The sequence below is a fragment of the Oncorhynchus mykiss genome, chromosome 27, assembly GCF_013265735.2.
Source record: "Oncorhynchus mykiss isolate Arlee chromosome 27, USDA_OmykA_1.1, whole genome shotgun sequence".
In the NCBI taxonomy this organism is placed as follows: domain Eukaryota; kingdom Metazoa; phylum Chordata; class Actinopteri; order Salmoniformes; family Salmonidae; genus Oncorhynchus; species Oncorhynchus mykiss.
The window spans coordinates 43,635,595-43,657,748 of record NC_048591.1 but is presented as its reverse complement, the minus strand read 5'-3'; the positions used below and the strand labels follow the sequence as shown (position 1 = coordinate 43,657,748).

General features: G+C 50.0%; 1 protein-coding gene across 2 annotated transcripts in view; it reads right to left on the bottom strand.

Annotated features, from left to right (window-relative positions):
• Window positions 1-22,154, bottom strand: part of usp32 (ubiquitin specific peptidase 32) — a 127,368-nt gene that overhangs the window by 42,955 nt on the left and 62,259 nt on the right. Inside the window, exons 6-16 of one of the 2 annotated variants that reach the window (XM_036965634.1) lie at window positions 22,013-22,144; window positions 20,445-20,552; window positions 19,880-19,995; window positions 18,692-18,754; window positions 18,475-18,558; window positions 17,968-18,029; window positions 17,611-17,713; window positions 16,958-17,159; window positions 16,540-16,727; window positions 14,800-14,940; window positions 13,744-13,903 (exon numbers count right to left, since the gene is read on the bottom strand). In XM_036965634.1, coding sequence (XP_036821529.1) covers window positions 13,744-13,903; window positions 14,800-14,940; window positions 16,540-16,727; window positions 16,958-17,159; window positions 17,611-17,713; window positions 17,968-18,029; window positions 18,475-18,558; window positions 18,692-18,754; window positions 19,880-19,995; window positions 20,445-20,552; window positions 22,013-22,144 — 1,359 coding nt within the window. The remainder of the gene's footprint in view (window positions 1-13,743; window positions 13,904-14,799; window positions 14,941-16,539; window positions 16,728-16,957; window positions 17,160-17,610; window positions 17,714-17,967; window positions 18,030-18,474; window positions 18,559-18,691; window positions 18,755-19,879; window positions 19,996-20,444; window positions 20,553-22,012; window positions 22,145-22,154) is intronic. The other variant, XM_036965635.1, reaches the window with a different exon arrangement.

Sequence of the window (22,154 nt, the reverse complement as noted above, 5' to 3'; positions counted from 1 at the left end):
AACACCTCATAGTGTCTCTGTGCACCACTAACACCTCATAGTGTCTCTGTGCACCACTCTAACGCCTCATAGTGTCTCTGTGCACCACTAACGCCTCATAGTGTCTCTGTGCACCACTAACACCTCATAGTGTCTCTGTGCACCACTAACGCCTCATAGTGTCTCTGTGCACCACTAACGCCTCATAGTGTCTCTGTGCACCACTAACGCCTCATAGTGTCTCTGTGCACCACTAACACCTCATAGTGTCTCTGTGCACCACTAACACCTCATAGTGTCTCTGTGCACCACTCTAACACCTCATAGTGTCTCTGTGCACCACTAACGCCTCATAGTGTCTCTGTGCACCACTAACGCCTCATAGTGTCTCTGTGCACCACTAACACCTCATAGTGTCTCTGTGCACCACTCTAACACCTCATAGTGTCTCTGTGCACCACTCTAACACCTCATAGTGTCTCTGTGCACCACTAACACCTCATAGTGTCTCTGTGCACCACTAACGCCTCATAGTGTCTCTGTGCACCACTAACACCTCATAGTGTCTCTGTGCACCACTAACACCTCATAGTGTCTCTGTGCACCACTAACACCTCATAGTGTCTCTGTGCACCACTAACACCTCATAGTGTCTCTGTGCACCACTAACGCCTCATAGTGTCTCTGTGCACCACTAACGCCTCATAGTGTCTCTGTGCACCACTAACACCTCATAGTGTCTCTGTGCACCACTAACGCCTCAGTGTCTCTGTGCACCACTAACACCTCATAGTGTCTCTGTGCACCACTAACGCCTCATAGTGTCTCTGTGCACCACTAACGCCTCATAGTGTCTCTGCAGCACCACTAACGCCTCATAGTGTCTCTGTGCACCACTAACACCTCATAGTGTCTCTGTGCACCACTAACACCTCATAGTGTCTCTGTGCACCACTAACGCCTCATAGTGTCTCTGTGCACCACTCTAACGCCTCATAGTGTCTCTGTGCACCACTAACGCCTCATAGTGTCTCTGTGCACCACTAACACCTCATAGTGTCTCTGTGCACCACTAACACCTCATAGTGTCTCTGTGCACCACTAACGCCTCATAGTGTCTCTGTGCACCACTCTAACGCCTCATAGTGTCTCTGTGCACCACTAACGCCTCATAGTGTCTCTGTGCACCACTAACGCCTCATAGTGTCTCTGTGCACCACTAACGCCTCATAGTGTCTCTGTGCACCACTAACGCCTCATAGTGTCTCTGTGCACCACTAACGCCTCATAGTGTCTCTGTGCACCACTAACGCCTCATAGTGTCTCTGTGCACCACTAACACCTCATAGTGTCTCTGTGCACCACTAACGCCTCATAGTGTCTCTGTGCACCACTCTAACACCTCATAGTGTCTCTGTGCACCACTAACGCCTCATAGTGTCTCTGTGCACCACTAACACCTCATAGTGTCTCTGTGCACCACTAACGCCTCATAGTGTCTCTGTGCACCACTAACACCTCATAGTGTCTCTGCAGCACCACTAACACCTCATAGTGTCTCTGTGCACCACTAACACCTCATAGTGTCTCTGTGCACCACTAACACCTCATAGTGTCTCTGTGCACCACTCTAACGCCTCATAGTGTCTCTGTGCACCACTAACGCCTCATAGTGTCTCTGTGCACCACTAACACCTCATAGTGTCTCTGTGCACCACTAACGCCTCATAGTGTCTCTGTGCACCACTAACGCCTCATAGTGTCTCTGTGCACCACTAACGCCTCATAGTGTCTCTGTGCACCACTAACACCTCATAGTGTCTCTGTGCACCACTAACACCTCATAGTGTCTCTGTGCACCACTCTAACACCTCATAGTGTCTCTGTGCACCACTAACGCCTCATAGTGTCTCTGTGCACCACTAACGCCTCATAGTGTCTCTGTGCACCACTAACACCTCATAGTGTCTCTGTGCACCACTCTAACACCTCATAGTGTCTCTGTGCACCACTCTAACACCTCATAGTGTCTCTGTGCACCACTAACACCTCATAGTGTCTCTGTGCACCACTAACGCCTCATAGTGTCTCTGTGCACCACTAACACCTCATAGTGTCTCTGTGCACCACTAACACCTCATAGTGTCTCTGTGCACCACTAACACCTCATAGTGTCTCTGTGCACCACTAACGCCTCATAGTGTCTCTGTGCACCACTAACGCCTCATAGTGTCTCTGTGCACCACTAACGCCTCATAGTGTCTCTGTGCACCACTAACGCCTCATAGTGTCTCTGTGCACCACTAACGCCTCATAGTGTCTCTGTGCACCACTAACACCTCATAGTGTCTCTGTGCACCACTAACACCTCATAGTGTCTCTGTGCACCACTAACGCCTCATAGTGTCTCTGTGCACCACTAACGCCTCATAGTGTCTCTGTGCACCACTAACACCTCATAGTGTCTCTGTGCACCACTAACGCCTCATAGTGTCTCTGTGCACCACTAACACCTCATAGTGTCTCTGTGCACCACTAACACCTCATAGTGTCTCTGTGCACCACTAACGCCTCATAGTGTCTCTGTGCACCACTAACGCCTCATAGTGTCTCTGTGCACCACTAACACCTCATAGTGTCTCTGTGCACCACTAACGCCTCATAGTGTCTCTGTGCACCACTAACGCCTCATAGTGTCTCTGTGCACCACTAACGCCTCATAGTGTCTCTGTGCACCACTAACGCCTCATAGTGTCTCTGTGCACCACTAACACCTCATAGTGTCTCTGTGCACCACTCTAACACCTCATAGTGTCTCTGTGCACCACTAACGCCTCATAGTGTCTCTGTGCACCACTAACGCCTCATAGTGTCTCTGTGCACCACTAACGCCTCATAGTGTCTCTGTGCACCACTAACGCCTCATAGTGTCTCTGTGCACCACTCTAACGCCTCATAGTGTCTCTGTGCACCACTCTAACGCCTCATAGTGTCTCTGTGCACCACTAACACCTCATAGTGTCTCTGTGCACCACTCTAACGCCTCATAGTGTCTCTGTGCACCACTAACACCTCATAGTGTCTCTGTGCACCACTAACGCCTCATAGTGTCTCTGTGCACCACACTAACGCCTCATAGTGTCTCTGTGCACCACTCTAACGCCTCATAGTGTCTCTGTGCACCACTAACACCTCATAGTGTCTCTGTGCACCACTCTAACGCCTCATAGTGTCTCTGTGCACCACTAACACCTCATAGTGTCTCTGTGCACCACTAACACCTCATAGTGTCTCTGCAGCACCACTAACACCTCATAGTGTCTCTGTGCACCACTCTAACGCCTCATAGTGTCTCTGCAGCACCACTAACACCTCATAGTGTCTCTGCAGCACCACTAACGCCTCATAGTGTCTCTGTGCACCACTAACACCTCATAGTGTCTCTGTGCACCACTAACACCTCATAGTGTCTCTGTGCACCACTCTAACACCTCATAGTGTCTCTGTGCACCACTAACGCCTCATAGTGTCTCTGCAGCACCTCTAACACCTCATAGTGTCTCTGTGCACCACTAACGCCTCATAGTGTCTCTGCAGCACCACTAACACCTCATAGTGTCTCTGTGCACCACTAACACCTCATAGTGTCTCTGTGCACCACTCTAACACCTCATAGTGTCTCTGTGCACCACTAACGCCTCATAGTGTCTCTGCAGCACCTCTAACACCTCATAGTGTCTCTGTGCACCACTAACGCCTCATAGTGTCTCTGCAGCACCACTAACACCTCATAGTGTCTCTGTGCACCACTAACACCTCATAGTGTCTCTGTGCACCACTAACGCCTCATAGTGTCTCTGCAGCACCACTAACACCTCATAGTGTCTCTGCAGCACCACTAACGCCTCATAGTGTCTCTGTGCACCACTAACACCTCATAGTGTCTCTGCAGCACCACTAACGCCTCATAGTGTCTCTGTGCACCACTAACGCCTCATAGTGTCTCTGCAGCACCACTAACACCTCATAGTGTCTCTGCAGCACCACTAACGCCTCATAGTGTCTCTGCAGCACCACTAACACCTCATAGTGTCTCTGTGCACCACTAACACCTCATAGTGTCTCTGTGCACCACTAACGCCTCATAGTGTCTCTGCAGCACCACTAACGCCTCATAGTGTCTCTGTGCACCACTAACACCTCATAGTGTCTGTGCACCACTAACGCCTCATAGTGTCTCTGTGCACCACTAACACCTCATAGTGTCTCTGTGCACCACTAACACCTCATAGTGTCTCTGTGCACCACTAACGCCTCATAGTGTCTCTGTGCACCACTAACGCCTCATAGTGTCTCTGTGCACCACTAACACCTCATAGTGTCTCTGTGCACCACTAACGCCTCATAGTGTCTCTGTGCACCACTAACACCTCATAGTGTCTCTGTGCACCACTAACACCTCATAGTGTCTCTGTGCACCACTAACGCCTCATAGTGTCTCTGTGCACCACTAACGCCTCATAGTGTCTCTGTGCACCACTAACACCTCATAGTGTCTCTGTGCACCACTAACGCCTCATAGTGTCTCTGTGCACCACTAACACCTCATAGTGTCTCTGTGCACCACTAACGCCTCATAGTGTCTCTGTGCACCACTAACGCCTCATAGTGTCTCTGTGCACCACTAACGCCTCATAGTGTCTCTGTGCACCACTAACACCTCATAGTGTCTCTGTGCACCACTCTAACACCTCATAGTGTCTCTGTGCACCACTAACGCCTCATAGTGTCTCTGTGCACCACTAACGCCTCATAGTGTCTCTGTGCACCACTAACGCCTCATAGTGTCTCTGTGCACCACTCTAACGCCTCATAGTGTCTCTGTGCACCACTCTAACGCCTCATAGTGTCTCTGTGCACCACTAACACCTCATAGTGTCTCTGTGCACCACTCTAACGCCTCATAGTGTCTCTGTGCACCACTAACACCTCATAGTGTCTCTGTGCACCACTAACGCCTCATAGTGTCTCTGTGCACCACACTAACGCCTCATAGTGTCTCTGTGCACCACTCTAACGCCTCATAGTGTCTCTGTGCACCACTAACACCTCATAGTGTCTCTGTGCACCACTAACACCTCATAGTGTCTCTGTGCACCACTAACGCCTCATAGTGTCTCTGTGCACCACTAACGCCTCATAGTGTCTCTGTGCACCACTAACGCCTCATAGTGTCTCTGTGCACCACTAACGCCTCATAGTGTCTCTGTGCACCACTAACACCTCATAGTGTCTCTGTGCACCACTAACACCTCATAGTGTCTCTGTGCACCACTAACACCTCATAGTGTCTCTGTGCACCACTCTAACGCCTCATAGTGTCTCTGTGCACCACTAACACCTCATAGTGTCTCTGTGCACCACTAACACCTCATAGTGTCTCTGCAGCACCACTAACACCTCATAGTGTCTCTGTGCACCACTCTAACGCCTCATAGTGTCTCTGCAGCACCACTAACACCTCATAGTGTCTCTGCAGCACCACTAACGCCTCATAGTGTCTCTGTGCACCACTAACACCTCATAGTGTCTCTGTGCACCACTAACACCTCATAGTGTCTCTGTGCACCACTAACGCCTCATAGTGTCTCTGTGCACCACTAACGCCTCATAGTGTCTCTGTGCACCACTAACACCTCATAGTGTCTCTGTGCACCACTAACGCCTCATAGTGTCTCTGTGCACCACTAACACCTCATAGTGTCTCTGTGCACCACTAACACCTCATAGTGTCTCTGTGCACCACTAACGCCTCATAGTGTCTCTGTGCACCACTAACGCCTCATAGTGTCTCTGTGCACCACTAACACCTCATAGTGTCTCTGTGCACCACTAACGCCTCATAGTGTCTCTGTGCACCACTAACGCCTCATAGTGTCTCTGTGCACCACTAACGCCTCATAGTGTCTCTGTGCACCACTAACGCCTCATAGTGTCTCTGTGCACCACTAACACCTCATAGTGTCTCTGTGCACCACTCTAACACCTCATAGTGTCTCTGTGCACCACTAACGCCTCATAGTGTCTCTGTGCACCACTAACGCCTCATAGTGTCTCTGTGCACCACTAACGCCTCATAGTGTCTCTGTGCACCACTCTAACGCCTCATAGTGTCTCTGTGCACCACTCTAACGCCTCATAGTGTCTCTGTGCACCACTCTAACGCCTCATAGTGTCTCTGTGCACCACTAACACCTCATAGTGTCTCTGTGCACCACTCTAACGCCTCATAGTGTCTCTGTGCACCACTAACACCTCATAGTGTCTCTGTGCACCACTAACGCCTCATAGTGTCTCTGTGCACCACACTAACGCCTCATAGTGTCTCTGTGCACCACTCTAACGCCTCATAGTGTCTCTGTGCACCACTAACACCTCATAGTGTCTCTGTGCACCACTCTAACGCCTCATAGTGTCTCTGTGCACCACTAACACCTCATAGTGTCTCTGTGCACCACTAACACCTCATAGTGTCTCTGCAGCACCACTAACACCTCATAGTGTCTCTGTGCACCACTCTAACGCCTCATAGTGTCTCTGCAGCACCACTAACACCTCATAGTGTCTCTGCAGCACCACTAACGCCTCATAGTGTCTCTGTGCACCACTAACACCTCATAGTGTCTCTGTGCACCACTAACACCTCATAGTGTCTCTGTGCACCACTCTAACACCTCATAGTGTCTCTGTGCACCACTAACGCCTCATAGTGTCTCTGTGCACCACTAACACCTCATAGTGTCTCTGTGCACCACTAACACCTCATAGTGTCTCTGTGCACCACTCTAACACCTCATAGTGTCTCTGTGCACCACTAACGCCTCATAGTGTCTCTGCAGCACCACTAACACCTCATAGTGTCTCTGTGCACCACTAACACCTCATAGTGTCTCTGTGCACCACTAACGCCTCATAGTGTCTCTGCAGCACCACTAACACCTCATAGTGTCTCTGCAGCACCACTAACACCTCATAGTGTCTCTGTGCACCACTAACACCTCATAGTGTCTCTGTGCACCACTAACGCCTCATAGTGTCTCTGCAGCACCACTAACACCTCATAGTGTCTCTGCAGCACCACTAACACCTCATAGTGTCTCTGCAGCACCACTAACGCCTCATAGTGTCTCTGCAGCACCACTAACACCTCATAGTGTCTCTGTGCACCACTAACACCTCATAGTGTCTCTGTGCACCACTAACGCCTCATAGTGTCTCTGTGCACCACTAACGCCTCATAGTGTCTCTGCAGCACCACTAACGCCTCATAGTGTCTCTGTGCACCACTAACGCCTCATAGTGTCTCTGTGCACCACTAACACCTCATAGTGTCTCTGTGCACCACTAACGCCTCATAGTGTCTCTGTGCACCACTAACGCCTCATAGTGTCTCTGTGCACCACTAACACCTCATAGTGTCTCTGTGCACCACTAACACCTCATAGTGTCTCTGCAGCACCACTAACGCCTCATAGTGTCTCTGCAGCACCACTAACGCCTCATAGTGTCTCTGTGCACCACTCTAACGCCTCATAGTGTCTCTGCAGCACCACTAACGCCTCATAGTGTCTCTGCAGCACCACTCTAACGCCTCATAGTGTCTCTGTGCACCACTAACACCTCATAGTGTCTCTGTGCACCACTCTAACGCCTCATAGTGTCTCTGCAGCACCACTAACACCTCATAGTGTCTCTGCAGCACCACTAACACCTCATAGTGTCTCTGTGCACCACTAACGCCTCATAGTGTCTCTGTGCACCACTAACGCCTCATAGTGTCTCTGTGCACCACTAACACCTCATAGTGTCTCTGTGCACCACTAACACCTCATAGTGTCTCTGCAGCACCACTAACACCTCATAGTGTCTCTGCAGCACCACTCTAACGCCTCATAGTGTCTCTGTGCACCACTAACACCTCATAGTGTCTCTGCAGCACCACTCTAACGCCTCAGTGTCTCTGCAGCACCACTAACGCCTCATAGTGTCTCTGCAGCACCACTCTAACGCCTCATAGTGTCTCTGCAGCACCACTAACACCTCATAGTGTCTCTGTGCACCACTAACACCTCATAGTGTCTCTGCAGCACCACTAACACCTCATAGTGTCTCTGTGCACCACTAACGCCTCATAGTGTCTCTGTGCACCACTAACGCCTCATAGTGTCTCTGTGCACCACTATAACGCCTCATAGTGTCTCTGTGCACCACTAACGCCTCATAGTGTCTCTGTGCACCACTCTAACGCCTCATAGTGTCTCTGTGCACCACTAACGCCTCATAGTGTCTCTGCAGCACCACTAACGCCTCATAGTGTCTCTGTGCACCACACTAACACCTCATAGTGTCTCTGCAGCACCACTAACACCTCATAGTGTATCTGTGCACCACTAACGCCTCATAGTGTCTCTGTGCACCACTCTAACGCCTCATAGTGTCTCTGCAGCACCACTAACACCTCATAGTGTCTCTGTGCACCACTAACACCTCATAGTGTCTCTGTGCACCACTAACACCTCATAGTGTCTCTGTGCACCACTAACACCTCATAGTGTCTCTGTGCACCACTAACGCCTCATAGTGTCTCTGTGCACCACTAACACCTCATAGTGTCTCTGTGCACCACTAACACCTCATAGTGTCTCTGTGCACCACTAACACCTCATAGTGTCTCTGTGCACCACTAACACCTCATAGTGTCTCTGTGCACCACTAACACCTCATAGTGTCTCTGTGCACCACTAACGCCTCATAGTGTCTCTGCAGCACCACTAACACCTCATAGTGTCTCTGTGCACCACTAACACCTCATAGTGTCTGTGCACCACTAACGCCTCATAGTGTCTCTGTGCACCACTAACGCCTCATAGTGTCTCTGTGCACCACTAACGCCTCATAGTGTCTCTGCAGCACCACTAACACCTCATAGTGTCTCTGTGCACCACTAACACCTCATAGTGTCTCTGTGCACCACTAACACCTCATAGTGTCTCTGCAGCACCACTAACGCCTCATAGTGTCTCTGTGCACCACTAACGCCTCATAGTGTCTCTGTGCACCACTAACGCCTCATAGTGTCTCTGTGCACCACTAACGCCTCATAGTGTCTCTGCAGCACCACTCTAACGCCTCATAGTGTCTCTGTGCACCACTCTAACGCCTCATAGTGTCTCTGTGCACCACTAACACCTCATAGTGTCTCTGTGCACCACTAACACCTCATAGTGTCTCTGTGCACCACTAACACCTCATAGTGTCTCTGCAGCACCACTAACGCCTCATAGTGCCTCTGTGCACCACTCTAACGCCTCATAGTGTCTCTGTGCACCACTAACACCTCATAGTGTCTCTGTGCACCACTAACACCTCATAGTGTCTCTGTGCACCACTAACACCTCATAGTGTCTCTGTGCACCACTAACACCTCATAGTGTCTCTGTGCACCACTAACACCTCATAGTGTCTCTGTGCACCACTAACGCCTCATAGTGTCTCTGCAGCACCACTAACGCCTCATAGTGTCTCTGCAGCACCACTAACGCCTCAGTGTCTCTGTGCACCACTAACACCTCATAGTGTCTCTGCAGCACCACTAACACCTCATAGTGTCTCTGCAGCACCACTAACACCTCATAGTGTCTCTGTGCACCACACTAACGCCTCATAGTGTCTCTGTGCACCACTAACGCCTCATAGTGTCTCTGTGCACCACTAACGCCTCATAGTGTCTCTGCAGCACCACTAACGCCTCATAGTGTCTCTGCAGCACCACTAACGCCTCATAGTGTCTCTGTGCACCACTCTAACGCCTCATAGTGTCTCTGCAGCACCACTAACGCCTCATAGTGTCTCTGTGCACCACTAACACCTCATAGTGTCTCTGTGCACCACTAACGCCTCATAGTGTCTCTGTGCACCACTAACGCCTCATAGTGTCTCTGTGCACCACTCTAACGCCTCATAGTGTCTCTGTGCACCACTAATGCCTCATAGTGTCTCTGTGCACCACTAACACCTCATAGTGTCTCTGTGCACCACTAACGCCTCATAGTGTCTCTGCAGCACCACTAACGCCTCATAGTGTCTCTGCAGCACCACTAACACCTCATAGTGTCTCTGTGCACCACTAACACCTCATAGTGTCTCTGTGCACCACTAACACCTCATAGTGTCTCTGTGCACCACTAACACCTCATAGTGTCTCTGTGCACCACTCTAACACCTCATAGTGTCTCTGTGCACCACTAACGCCTCATAGTGTCTCTGCAGCACCACTAACGCCTCATAGTGTCTCTGTGCACCACTAACACCTCATAGTGTCTCTGCAGCACCACTAACGCCTCATAGTGTCTCTGTGCACCACTAACGCCTCATAGTGTCTCTGTGCACCACTAACACCTCATAGTGTCTCTGTGCACCACTAACGCCTCATAGTGTCTCTGTGCACCACTAACGCCTCATAGTGTCTCTGTGCACCACTAACGCCTCATAGTGTCTCTGTGCACCACTAACGCCTCATAGTGTCTCTGCAGCACCACTAACACCTCATAGTGTCTCTGTGCACCACTAACACCTCATAGTGTCTCTGTGCACCACTAACACCTCATAGTGTCTCTGTGCACCATTAACGCCTCATAGGGTCTCTGTGCACCACTAACACCTCATAGTGTCTCTGTGCACCACTAACACCTCATAGTGTCTCTGCAGCACCACTAACGCCTCATAGTGTCTCTGCAGCACCACTAATGCCTCATAGTGTCTCTGTGCACCACTAACGCCTCATAGTGTCTCTGTGCACCACTAACACCTCATAGTGTCTCTGTGCACCACTAACACCTCATAGTGTCTCTGTGCACCACTAACACCTCATAGTGTCTCTGTGCACCACTAACGCCTCATAGTGTCTCTGTGCACCACTAACACCTCATAGTGTCTCTGTGCACCACTAACGCCTCATAGTGTCTCTGTGTACCACTAACGCCTCATAGTGTCTCTGTGCACCACTAACACCTCATAGTGTCTCTGTGCACCACTAACGCCTCATAGTGTCTCTGTGCACCACTAACGCCTCATAGTGTCTCTGTGCACCACTAACACCTCATAGTGTCTCTGTGCACCACTAACGCCTCATAGTGTCTCTGTGCACCACTAACACCTCATAGTGTCTCTGTGCACCACTAACACCTCATAGTGTCTCTGTGCACCACTAACACCTCATAGTGTCTCTGTGCACCACTAACACCTCATAGTGTCTCTGTGCACCACTAACACCTCATAGTGTCTCTGTGCACCACTAACACCTCATAGTGTCTCTGTGCACCACTAACGCCTCATAGTGTCTCTGCAGCACCACTCTAACGCCTCATAGTGTCTCTGTGCACCACTAACACCTCATAGTGTCTCTGTGCACCACTAACACCTCATAGTGTCTCTGTGCACCACTAACACCTCATAGTGTCTCTGTGCACCACTAACACCTCATAGTGTCTCTGTGCACCACTAACACCTCATAGTGTCTCTGTGCACCACTAACACCTCATAGTGTCTCTGCAGCACCACTCTAACGCCTCATAGTGTCTCTGCAGCACCACTAACGCCTCATAGTGTCTCTGTGCACCACTAACACCTCATAGTGTCTCTGCAGCACCACTAACGCCTCATAGTGTCTCTGCAGCACCACTAACGCCTCATAGTGTCTCTGTGCACCACTAACGCCTCATAGTGTCTCTGTGCACCACTAACACCTCATAGTGTCTCTGCAGCACCACTCTAACGCCTCATAGTGTCTCTGCAGCACCACTAACGCCTCATAGTGTCTCTGTGCACCACTAACACCTCATAGTGTCTCTGCAGCACCACTCTAACGCCTCATAGTGTCTCTGCAGCACCACTAACGCCTCATAGTGTCTCTGCAGCACCACTAACGCCTCATAGTGTCTCTGTGCACCACTAACACCTCATAGTGTCTCTGCAGCACCACTAACGCCTCATAGTGTCTCTGTGCACCACTAACACCTCATAGTGTCTCTGTGCACCACTAACACCTCATAGTGTCTCTGTGCACCACTAACACCTCATAGTGTCTCTGTGCACCACTAACGCCTCATAGTGTCTCTGTGCACCACTAACACCTCATAGTGTCTCTGTGCACCACTAACGCCTCATAGTGTCTCTGTGCACCACTAACACCTCATAGTGTCTCTGTGCACCACTAACACCTCATAGTGTCTCTGTGCACCACTAACGCCTCATAGTGTCTCTGTGCACCACTAACGCCTCATAGTGTCTCTGTGCACCACTAACGCCTCATAGTGTCTCTGCAGCACCACTAACGCCTCATAGTGTCTCTGTGCACCACTCTAACGCCTCATAGTGTCTCTGTGCACCACTAACGCCTCATAGTGTCTCTGTGCACCACTAACACCTCATAGTGTCTCTGTGCACCACTCTAACGCCTCATAGTGTCTCTGTGCACCACTCTAACGCCTCAGTGTCTCTGTGCACCACTAACGCCTCATAGTGTCTCTGTGCACCACTCTAACACCTCATAGTGTCTCTGTGCACCACTAACACCTCATAGTGTCTCTGTGCACCACTCTAACACCTCATAGTGTCTCTGTGCACCACTAACGCCTCATAGTGTCTCTGTGCACCACTAACGCCTCATAGTGTCTCTGTGCACCACTCTAACGCCTCATAGTGTCTCTGTGCACCACTAACGCCTCATAGTGTCTCTGTGCACCACTAACGCCTCATAGTGTCTCTGTGCACCACTAACGCCTCATAGTGTCTCTGTGCACCACTAACACCTCATAGTGTCTCTGTGCACCACTCTAACACCTCATAGTGTCTCTGTGCACCACTAACGCCTCATAGTGTCTCTGTGCACCACTCTAACGCCTCATAGTGTCTCTGTGCACCACTAACGCCTCATAGTGTCTCTGTGCACCACTCTAACATCTGAATTAAACACTGTCATCAGCTGTTAAAGTAGGCTAATTGGCTAGCACTGTCATCAGCTGTTAAAGTAGGCTAATTGGCTAGCACTGTCATCAGCTGTTAAAGTAGGCTAATTGGCTAGCACTGTCATCAGCTGTTAAAGTAGGCTAATTGGCTAGCACTGTCACCAATCTGTTAAAGTAGGTTAATTGGCTAGCACTGTCATCAGCTGTTGTTTACAGTTTCTGTTATGTCATCATTATTTTTCTATGTAGGCTTTAGAGAGGGCGTGTCAAGCTTTATAGCACCACTGTTGTGACAACAAGGCTATGCGTACAGAAGAGTAAGAGTTAGGCTCTCGGGGTATTTTAGTACAGTCAGTGGGCACCGTATCCACCCCCCTACGGACCATGACTCATCCTGCAGTCCATTCTAAGAACTTGATTAGGGGCCGGACCAGTCCATTTTAGGGGCATGATTAGGGGAAGGATCAGTTCCTTTTAGGGGCATGATTAGGGGCCGGACCAGTCCATTTTAGGGGCATGATTAGGGGAAGGATCAGTCCATTTTAGGGGCATGATTAGGAGAAGGATCAGTCCATTATAACAGCATGATTAGAGGCCGGACCAGTCCATTATAACTGCATGATTAGGGGCCGGACCAGACCATTATAACAGCATGATTAGGGGTGGACTACAGTAGTAGAAGCAGCGTTTGTTGGCTCCTAGCAGGCCGTCTCTCTTTCTTGCTGCAGGCTTACGTTACCTCTGGGGAGATGCTGGGGGAACATTCTCAGGCTGGTCATACCCATGTTAACCCAGATGTTGGACTGGGGGGTGCGTGTGGCGGGCTGCTGCCGCAGGAAGAGGAGGTAGCGTGGGAAGAGCTCCAGCTCAGCACGGCCTGTTTTCGTCTGCTGGATCACCTGGAAAAAGGGAGAGGAGGATGAGTACCTCCACCCAACCCGGTACCTCCATCCAACCCGGTACCTCCACCCAACCCGGTACCTCCACCCAACCCGGTACCTCCACCCAACCCAATACCTCCACCCAACCCAGTACCTCCACCCAACCCAGTACCTCCACCCAACCCAGTACCTCCACCCAACCCAGTACCTCCACCCAACCCAGTACCTCCACCCAACCCAGTACCTCCACCCAACCCAGTACCTCCACCCAACCCAGTACCTCCACCCAACCCAGTACCTCCACCCACTGTTGTCAGACTGTATATTAACTCTAGCTCTTAAAATGGTTTCTCCAAAAATTATATATATAATTTAAATATTTAAATATTAAAATGAGATTGTAAAAAAAAATCTCATTTTAATATTTAAATTTTCTACATGGAAAAACATTCTAATGTTTCAACTGTTCTGTATTCATGTCATGTATTACATGCTATTGATTTTAAATGATTGTTTTGCAATTTTTTAGTAATTATTATTAATTATGTATTTCTTCAGTTTTATCTGTGAGCAAGAATAAATCAACTCTGAGGGCTGAGCCCTAATTTCAGGTATGCACATACCACTCTGAGGGCTGAGCCCTAATTTCAGGTATGCACACACAACTGAAACGTTCCCAAAATCATCCACAATGGTGTGAAAATCTCTCAAGCTAGACCCAGTCCTAGAGGTGACCATCTGTGGTTCAGTGATAGTGTGAGGGGAGGTTGTGTTGTGGTCCATCTATGGTTCAGTGGTTGTGTTTTGGTCCATCTATGGTTCAGTGGTTGTGGTCCATCTATGGTTCAGTGGTTGTGTTGTGGTCCATCTATGGTTCAGTGGTTGTGTGAGGGGAGGTTATGGTCCATACATACCGGTCGTGGCAGGCTGAGGTTGGCGCCATACCAGTGGAACAGCGCCCTCCACACCGGCTCTGGCACCGTCTCAAAGTCCCTGCCCGCCACCAGCTGTAGGGACTGTTTCAGCCGGCCTCCCTCCATGGTCAATGTGGGGGCCTGGGGGAAACAAGAGAGAGACTGGGGGGAAACAGGAGAGAGACTGGGGGGAAACAGGAGAGAGACTGGGGGGAAACAGGAGAGAGACTGGGGGGAAACAGGAGAGAGACTGGGGGGAAACAGGAGAGAGACTGGGGGGAAACAGGAGAGAGACTGGGGGGAAACAGGTGAGAGATTGGGGGGAAACAGGAGAGAGACTGGGGGGAAACAGGAGAGAGACTGGGGGGAAACAGGAGAGAGACTGGGGGGAAACAGGAGAGAGACTGGGGGGAAACAGGAGAGAGACTGGGGGGAAACAGGAGAGAGACTGGGGGGAAACAGGAGAGAGACTGGGGGGAAACAGGAGAGAGACTGGGGGGAAACAGGAGAGAGACTGGGGGGAAACAGGAGAGAGACTGGGGGGAAACAGGAGAGAGACTGGGGGGAAACAGGAGAGAGACTGGGGGGAAACAGGAGAGAGACTGGGGGGAAACAGGAGAGAGACTGGAAAGAAACAGGAGAGAGACTGGGGGAAACAGGAGAGAGATTGGGGGGAAACAGGAGAGAGATTGGGGGGAAACAGGAGAGAGATTGGGGGGAAACAGGAGAGAGATTGGGGGGAAACAGGAGAGAGATTTGGGGGAAACAGGTGAGAGACTGGGGGGAAACAGGAGAGAGACTGGGGGGAAACAGGAGAGAGACTGGGGGGAAACAGGAGAGAGACTGGGGGGAAACAGGAGAGAGACTGGGGGGAAACAGGAGAGAGACTGGGGGAAACAGGAGAGAGACTGGAAAGAAACAGGAGAGAGACTGGAAGGAAACAGGAGAGAGACTGGGGGAAACAGGAGAGAGACTGGGGGACGAAGGAGAGAGACTGGGGGACGAAGGAGAGAGACTGGGGGACGAAGGAGAGAGACTGGGGGACGAAGGAGAGAGACTGGGGGACGAAGGAGAGAGACTGGGGGGAAACAGGAGAGAGACTGGGGGGAAACAGGAGAGAGACTGGGGGAAACAGGAAGGAGACTGGGGGAAACAGGAGAGAGACTGGGGGAAACAGGAGAGAGACTGGGGGAAACAGGAGAGAGACTGGGGGAAACAGGAGAGAGACTGGAAGGAAACAGGAGAGAGACTGGAAGGAAACAGGAGAGAGACTGGGGGGAAACAGGAGAGAGACTGGGGGAAACAGGAGAGAGACTGGGGGAAACAGGAGAGAGACTGGGGGAAACAGGTGAGAGACTGGGGGACGAAGGAGAGAGACTGGGGGACGAAGGAGAGAGACTGGGGGACGAAGGAGAGAGACTGGGGGAAACAGGAGAGAGACTGGGGGAAACAGGAGAGAGACTGGGGGAAACAGGACACACACATTGCCCTCTCTACTCTTCCATTACTGAGGGAGATACACAAGCCATGCCTAACACCTGGCCGTATCGTCACAGGGCTGAGGAATAAGACCACATGGCTAGGAGGAAAAAGAGAGAGAGGCTGCCTAGACAGGCTCAGTGGGAGAGTTTGGATGGAATAACACTTTTCTCTGTGAACTTAATCAACAACTTGGTGTTTGAAAATGGACTAGACAACATACTAGAAATAGCTGATGTAATATAGGGGGCAAACACACACCTTCATGGGGTCTGTGTTGACCAGGGGCTGGTTGTCGATGGCTCCAGGCCTCTGAGCTGCCAGCTGGGACTGAGAGAGGGAGGGGATGTGGCCGTTGGCCCCGGAGAAACACTGGTTGTTGTCTGACATGTTGTGTTGCCGGGCAAAACAGATCTCTGTGGCTGAGGGGCCGGCCTGGGGGGTCACCACTGAGGAGGAGGAGGAGGAAGGGGGGGGGGGGGGGGGGGTGACGGCATCAGAGGAACACTTTTCATTCAGGTTAAGGTACCCTTAGAGGGGTTGTAAATGGTTAAAAGTAGTTTAGAAAGAGTAAATCATGAATTAATAAGTAGTTTATAAATAATGAATAAACAGTTATAACCCATAGTTTGAGGTTGTAACAGCACACACAGCGCTGCCTAGTGGTCTGGTCACTGACCTGTGCTTTGGGTCTCTGTGGCTTCAGAGGCGCTGGACACAGCATCAGGGGACCTCTCCTCTGAGGTGCTGGCTGGGCTGGGGACCCCCAGACCTTCACCTACCCCTGGCTCCAGGGGGGCAGGCTCGACGGTCGCAGAGGCCTGAGGATTCCTCAGAGAGGAGAGGATAGAGGGCTGATCCACCACGATGGACTTGCGGTCCTAGAGAGATAGATAGACAGACAGAGAGAGAGAGAGAGACAGAGAGAGACACAGCGAGAGAGACAGAGAGAGAGACAGAGAGAGAGAGAGAGAGAGATAGAGAGAGATAGAGAGAGATATGGAGAGATATGGAGAGATATGGAGAGATATGGAGAGATATGGAGAGATATGGAGAGATATGGAGAGAGAGAGAGACAGAGAGATAGAGAGAGATAGAGAGAGATGGAGAGAGAGAGATAGAGATAGAGAGAGATAGAGAGAGAGATGGAGAGAGAGAGATAGAGATAGAGAGAGATAGAGAGTCAGTGATTATCCTATTCTGCTCTTTAACTTAACAGTTAGGCTTACATTTAGGGTGCTTCACATGGCACCCTATCCCCTATGTAGTGCACTACATTTGACCCATGGGGCCCTGGTGCTATTTGGGACGCAGCCTTGGACTTCCACTCACATATCTGACGTAGTCCTTCCAGAGCGTCCACCACTGGCTGGAGATGAGGAACCAGTTCTCCCCAGGGTGAAGCCCATGTCTGCCCTCTCTGTCCAGCCACCCCCTGAACACACACACACACACACACACACTAGAGTTCAAAGCTTTAAACTGTAGAGGTGTAGTTCTTCAGGAGAAGGGGGATGTGAAAGGTAAAGGTGGATACCTTGACAGTTGTACAACACATTTAACCCCTCTGAATCAGGGAGGTGCGGGGGGCTGCCTTAATCGTCATCCACGTCATCGGCGCCCGTTAACCCAAACAGTGGGTTAACGGCCTTGCTCAGGGGCAGAAGGACAGATTGTTGATGTGTATACCTGATGATTTGTCCCTCCTCTTCAGCAGTGGCAGGTCGAAGCCCAAGGACAATGTGACAGACCTGCAGAAACACAGACAGAGAGGCATGAAGAGAAAGCCCCAAGCCTGTAGAAACACAGACAGACAGAGAGGCATGAAGAGAAAGCCCCAGGCCTGCAGAAACACAGACAGACAGAGAGGCATGAAGAGAAAGCCCCAGGCCTGTAGAAACACAGACAGACAGAGAGGCATGAAGAGAAAGCCCCCAGGCTTGTAGAAACACAGACAGACAGAGAGGCATGAAGAGAAAGCCCCAGGCCTGTAGAAACACAGACAGAGGCATGAAGAGAAAGCCCCAGGCCTGCAGAAACACAGACAGAGAGGCATGAAGAGAAAGCCCCAGGCCTGTAGAAACACAGACAGAGAGGCATGAAGAGAAAGCAAACTATAAACTGAGGGGAAACATGGAAACAGACCTGGAACAAACCATCAAATGAGAGTGTGTGTGTGTGTGTGTTCGTTCTGACCTGGAAGAGCAGGTTGAGGAACTCGTTGGCCAGAGCGCTGTTCACACTCCAGATCTGGTAGTCCTCCAGGGTCAGGTGACCCAGCTGTGTGTGAGGTCAAAAGGTTAGGGTCAAAGACAAGGGCTAAAATGTCAGTGGACAGCAGTAGCATTATGAGATAATTATCCAATCACGTTACAGACAAAAACAGCCATTATGTCTCCTAGAAGAGTCTCACCTTGGTCGTGTCGTGCATGTTCAGGATACCCTCCACTATGTCCGACACGTTGGTGAGCAGCTCCTGAAAACAGGATAATGAGAGTCAGAATTTAGGTAAGGTACTTATTCAAACCCAACCACCTCCATTACATTATCAATTTGGTCTGTATCCCAGCAGAACTTACAGGGAGTGGTGTCCAGCAGAACTTACAGGAAATGGTGTCCAGCAGTACTTACAGGGAGTGGTGTCCAGCAGAACTTACAGGGAGTGGTGTCCAGCAGAACTTACAGGAAATGGTGTCCAGCAGTACTTACAGGGAGTGGTGTCCAGCAGAACTTACAGGGAGTGGTGTCCAGCAGAACTTACAGGGAGTGGTGTCCAGCAGAACTTACAGGGAGTGGTGTCCGTGTCCAGCAGTACTTACAGGGAGTGGTGTCCGTGTCCAGCAGTACTTACAGGGAGTGGTGTCCGTGTCCAGCAGTACTTACAGGGAGTGGTGTCCGTGTCCAGCAGTACTTACAGGGAGTGGTGTCCGTGTCCAGCAGTACTTACAGGGAGTGGTGTCCAGCAGAACTTACAGGGAGTGGTGTCCGTGTCCAGCAGTACTTACAGGAAGTGGTGTCCAGCAGAACTTATAGGAAGTGGTGTCCGTGTCCAGCAGTACTTACAGGGAGTGGTGTCCGTGTCCAGCAGAACTTACAGGAAGTGGTGTCCAGCAGAACTTACAGGGAGTGGTGTCCAGCAGTACTTACAGGGAGTGGTGTCCGTGTCCAGCAGTACTTACAGGGAGTGGTGTCCGTGTCCAGCAGTACTTACAGGAAGTGGTGTCCAGCAGAACTTACAGGAAGTGGTGTCCAGCAGTACTTACAGGAAGTGGTGTCCAGCAGAACTTACAGGAAGTGGTGTCCAGCAGTACTTACAGGAAGTGGTGTCCAACAGAACTTACAGGAAGTGGTGTCCAGCAGAACTTACAGGAAGTGGTGTCCAGCAGAACTTACAGGAAATGGTGTCCAACAGAACTTACAGGAAGTGGTGTCCAGCAGAACTTACAGGAAGTGGTGTCCAGCAGAACTTACAGGAAGTGGTGTCCAACAGTACTTACAGGAAGTGGTGTCCAGCAGAACTTACAGGAAGTGGTGTCCAGCAGAACTTACAGGAAGTGGTGTCCAGCAGAACTTACAGGAAGTGGTGTCCAACAGTACTTACAGGGAGTGTGTCTGTGCGATTGTCCTTCCAAACTTCCAGGAGTGCGGCTACCATCTCGTGGATTTCGTCTCGGGACAGAACCCCGTCCCGGTCCACGTCAAACACTTTGAAACAAACTGGGGAAACGCGAGAAGAGAAAGAGAGGGTACACAAAAAATACTCTTTTAACATAACATTGTACTTTCCAGCTACAGACTCCTCAAGCCGCAGTTATACCAAATACGTCGTGCTAGTCATCCGTATTCCTCCGCGTGATCTGCAGCGAGCTACTTCGATAATTAACTGGAGTCTTGAGTCCCAATATGTGCTGACATTTCCAAGCGTGAAAAATGTCATTTCAAGGCCTGATGAGAATCTAGACGACAGGGTAGATGACATACTAATGACTATTCAGAGGCAGTTGACGATCGTAAAAAAATGAAAAATCAACCACATCTGTGTTTTTACAACATAAGGAGATTGGTAACCAAGCGTACATGCACACACCATAATGTGTGAAAGGAAGCCTTAGGTTAGGAAATCACTACTCTCTACCGACGACAACAGATCACACAGCAGCTCTTACATTTCTGCCTCTCGGCGACGGGCCCCCGGCAACAGGCAGACAGGCCACAGGAGATCTCCTTAAAGTCGATGTGATTGTCCCGGTTCTCGTCAAAGGCGTGAAACAAACCTGGAAAACAAGAGCAAAAAGACGAGTTAAACCACGTTCTACTACAAAATGGACATTTGCAAAAAAAAGAGAAATTGTTTTTTTGTGTGAAGGTTTGGTATCAGATTTTTTGGGAACTCATTCACACCGTATCACAAGGATCACATTAATATGCATAAACATTGGGGACTGAAAAGAAAACATGACCACTGGCCTGGCCTTGAGGGAAGTCGTGTCATTGCAATAAATCCCTGCCCACTCGAACAACCTTCATCGTGCCTCGCCTCCTCTCACTACACCGGGTCCCAGAGCATCTCTAGCGGCTACAACATGCACGCAGCAGACGTCCCTCCTGTTCGGGTCAGTGTTGACATCGTTGCCTTTGTAATCAAGTTAGCTTGCTATAGCTAACGTTAGCTGTTAACCTTGCGTGTTTGACAATGTAAGCTATGTAAGCAAACGTTTGCGTTAGCTAGCGCAAAGGCAACTTTTCCCAAGGCCAGCCCAGCAGCTATCGCTCGGACAAACCCCCGTGTTTTCGTTCAACAACAACAACAACAAACTCCTCTTACGACACAAGCAGTGAGTCATAGTTCAAACGACAACATGGTTTTAACATTGAGAGACCATCAGAAGAGATTCTCATCTAAAATGATCCACACACAATATAGACGCATACAAATTATGGCATGTATACATGATTGTGTGTGTGTGTGTGTGTGAGTTAGTGTGTGTGAGTGTATGTTAGTGTGTGTTAGTGTGAGCGTTAGTGTGTGTGTGTGTTAGTGTGTGTGTTAGTGTGTTAGTGTGTTAGTGTGTGCGTGTGTGTTAGTGTGTGCGTGTGTGTTAGTGTGTATGTGTGTAGTGTGTGTTAGTGTGTGCTAGTGTGTGTTAGTGTGTAGTGTGTGTTAGTGTGTAGTGTGTGTTAGTGTGTAGTGTGTGTTAGTGTGTAGTGTGTGTTAGTGTGTAGTGTGTGTTAGTGTGTAGTGTGTGTTAGTGTGTAGTGTGTGTGTAGTGTGTGTTAGTGTGTAGTGTGTGTTAGTGTGTAGTGTGTAGTGTGTGTTAGTGTGTAGTGTGTGTTAGTGTGTAGTGTGTGTTAGTGTGTAGTGTGTGTGTGTGTGTTAGTGTGTGTGTTAGTGTGTAGTGTGTGTGTAGTGTGTGTTAGTGTGTAGTGTGTGTTAGTGTGTAGTGTGTGTTAGTGTGTAGTGTGTGTTAGTGTGTAGTGTGTGTTAGTGTGTAGTGTGTGTTAGTGTGTAGTGTGTGTTAGTGTGTAGTGTGTGTGTTAGTGTGTGTGTTAGTGTGTAGTGTGTGTGTAGTGTGTGTGTGTTAGTGTGTAGTGTGTGTTAGTGTGTGTGTGTGTTAGTGTGTGTATTAGTGTGTTTGAATGTCCATGGGGGACTGTCTACCTGGGGGAACCAGGTTTAACATGTCCCTATAACATCCGGCTGGAATCAAAATAATATATCAGAAATATGCCATACCTTCACCTAGCGAAGCGTGAATAGGAGGAGAGACCAGCGGGACAAAAGTTTCCAAGTCAAAGCGTCCGGTCCTGGACTGGGCTTTCAGCAGCCAATAGCGCTTCTCCAAGTCAATGATATCAGACTCTTCTACTGTGGGAGG